Source organism: Haplochromis burtoni, unplaced genomic scaffold, assembly GCF_018398535.1.
Source record: "Haplochromis burtoni strain Fernald_Lab_line unplaced genomic scaffold, NCSU_Asbu1 Contig_245, whole genome shotgun sequence".
Lineage (NCBI taxonomy): Eukaryota > Metazoa > Chordata > Actinopteri > Cichliformes > Cichlidae > Haplochromis > Haplochromis burtoni.
The window spans coordinates 294,506-296,082 of NW_024582606.1; the positions used below are offsets into that span (position 1 = coordinate 294,506).

At 39.1% G+C, this 1,577-nt stretch overlaps 1 protein-coding gene across 1 annotated transcript in view; it reads left to right on the forward strand.

Annotated features, from left to right (window-relative positions):
- Positions 1-278: 278 nt before the first annotated feature.
- prok2 (prokineticin 2) overlaps positions 279-1,577 on the forward strand; it is a 1,992-nt gene continuing 693 nt past the window's right edge. The window contains exon 1 of the mRNA XM_005943847.3: positions 279-507. Within this exon, the coding sequence (XP_005943909.1) occupies positions 352-507 (156 nt within the window). The 5' untranslated portion in view covers positions 279-351. The remainder of the gene's footprint in view (positions 508-1,577) is intronic.

The window sequence follows — 1,577 nt, forward strand, 5'->3', positions numbered from 1 at the left end:
AAGGAAAATTGTGAAGAACGTGACACAAAACTACAACAATGCTACTACGGTTTTGTATTGATTTCTGCCCAGCTTTAGCATGTAGGAAGGCAACATAACCTTCACTTTTGCTATGAGAATGTGAAATAATAATGCAGGCACAGAGCACCGTCAGAACAAATAAAGGAAGGGACATTCTTGGACAATTTATCTTTCTTTCTTTCTTTCTTTCTTTCTTTAAAAAAAAAGTCCTCCAAGGCAGTGCTGTGTGAGTGAGTCACGGAGTTTCTGAATGGCGGGCTGGGTTTATAAACCAATGCCAGCCCTCAACACACGAATTTGGAGGCCACTTGGCTTTGCAGTCTGTGACGGATGCACATGCAGGAAGGTCCATCAGCCTCAGCATCCTTACTTGTAACCCTGGCGGGCACAGGAACACAAAGACATCGCTTCATCATGAGGTCTTTCTTCTTACTGCTCTTCTCGCTGTTGTTGGTGTCCCACGGATCTTCAGCCGTAATCACAGGGGTAAGTGCAGCCAAACAGGTACATACTTCATGGGTAAATAAAACGATAAGGCAGATGCTTTGTTTTTCTTTGATAGTTTTTCATGGACGCTGCTACAAATTAGCCTTGTAATAATGGGCAATATAGGGTTATCTATACATATCAAACTTCAAACACTTCAAATATCTTTATCTATATCTGTCTATCTACACACACATGCACACAGATAGATATAAAATACATAGTTCTTCATTGTGACATTTATCATTCACTTGTATTTTTTTTCATCTGACAATTTATCCCCATAGATAGATAGATAAGAAAAACCTATTAATAGAATATGTAAATGTATGTTATATATACATTAATTTGCATTTTTAATAGTGTAATAGAAAAAAAATCAAAGACAAAATATTCCTTGTATCTGACCACCCAGCAAAGCAAAGCATCCATATATAACAATAACAACACCTAAATGACCAATTACACATACTGTGTATCATTTCAGATTCTGAAGCATGGCGGTTGATGACCAGTTTTGCCATTAATAAACTCATTTCATTTCTAAACTCCAATGCCTCTGCATCCTTTTTGATCATTTTGCTATCCGAGTCAAATCTTACATCCACACCCTTCCAATAAAACAGCCCTGTCTGTCACCACAGCCCTCTCACTCTGTGTCGCTCATTGTGAATTGAGAGAGGAGCGCGCAGCCATGAAACAGAAAGTGATTTCCATCCGCATCTGTCACATGAAATCACTTCTGTTCCTCTTCATTGTGTTCCCTTCATCTCATCTAAAGCGAGAGCTGTCACTCAGCTTCTCAGCTCTACACTCCAAGCGATAAAATCACCAGCAGTTCTAAAGCTTTTTCTTTTTTTTTTGCTGAGGTATGACTGCAAGTGTAATCACACGCTCAAAATACAGCACAATGCACTGCAGTGTGTAATCGCGCCTCAGCTGCTATCACATTTCTCGCCAGCCTTTTCCTGTTAACGCTACCATAATTCTGCTTGACTGCATTTTTTATGTGTGCATGCTATAATTACATAAAGTCAGTACATCTTTCCTTTGATTAGACTGGAGAAAAC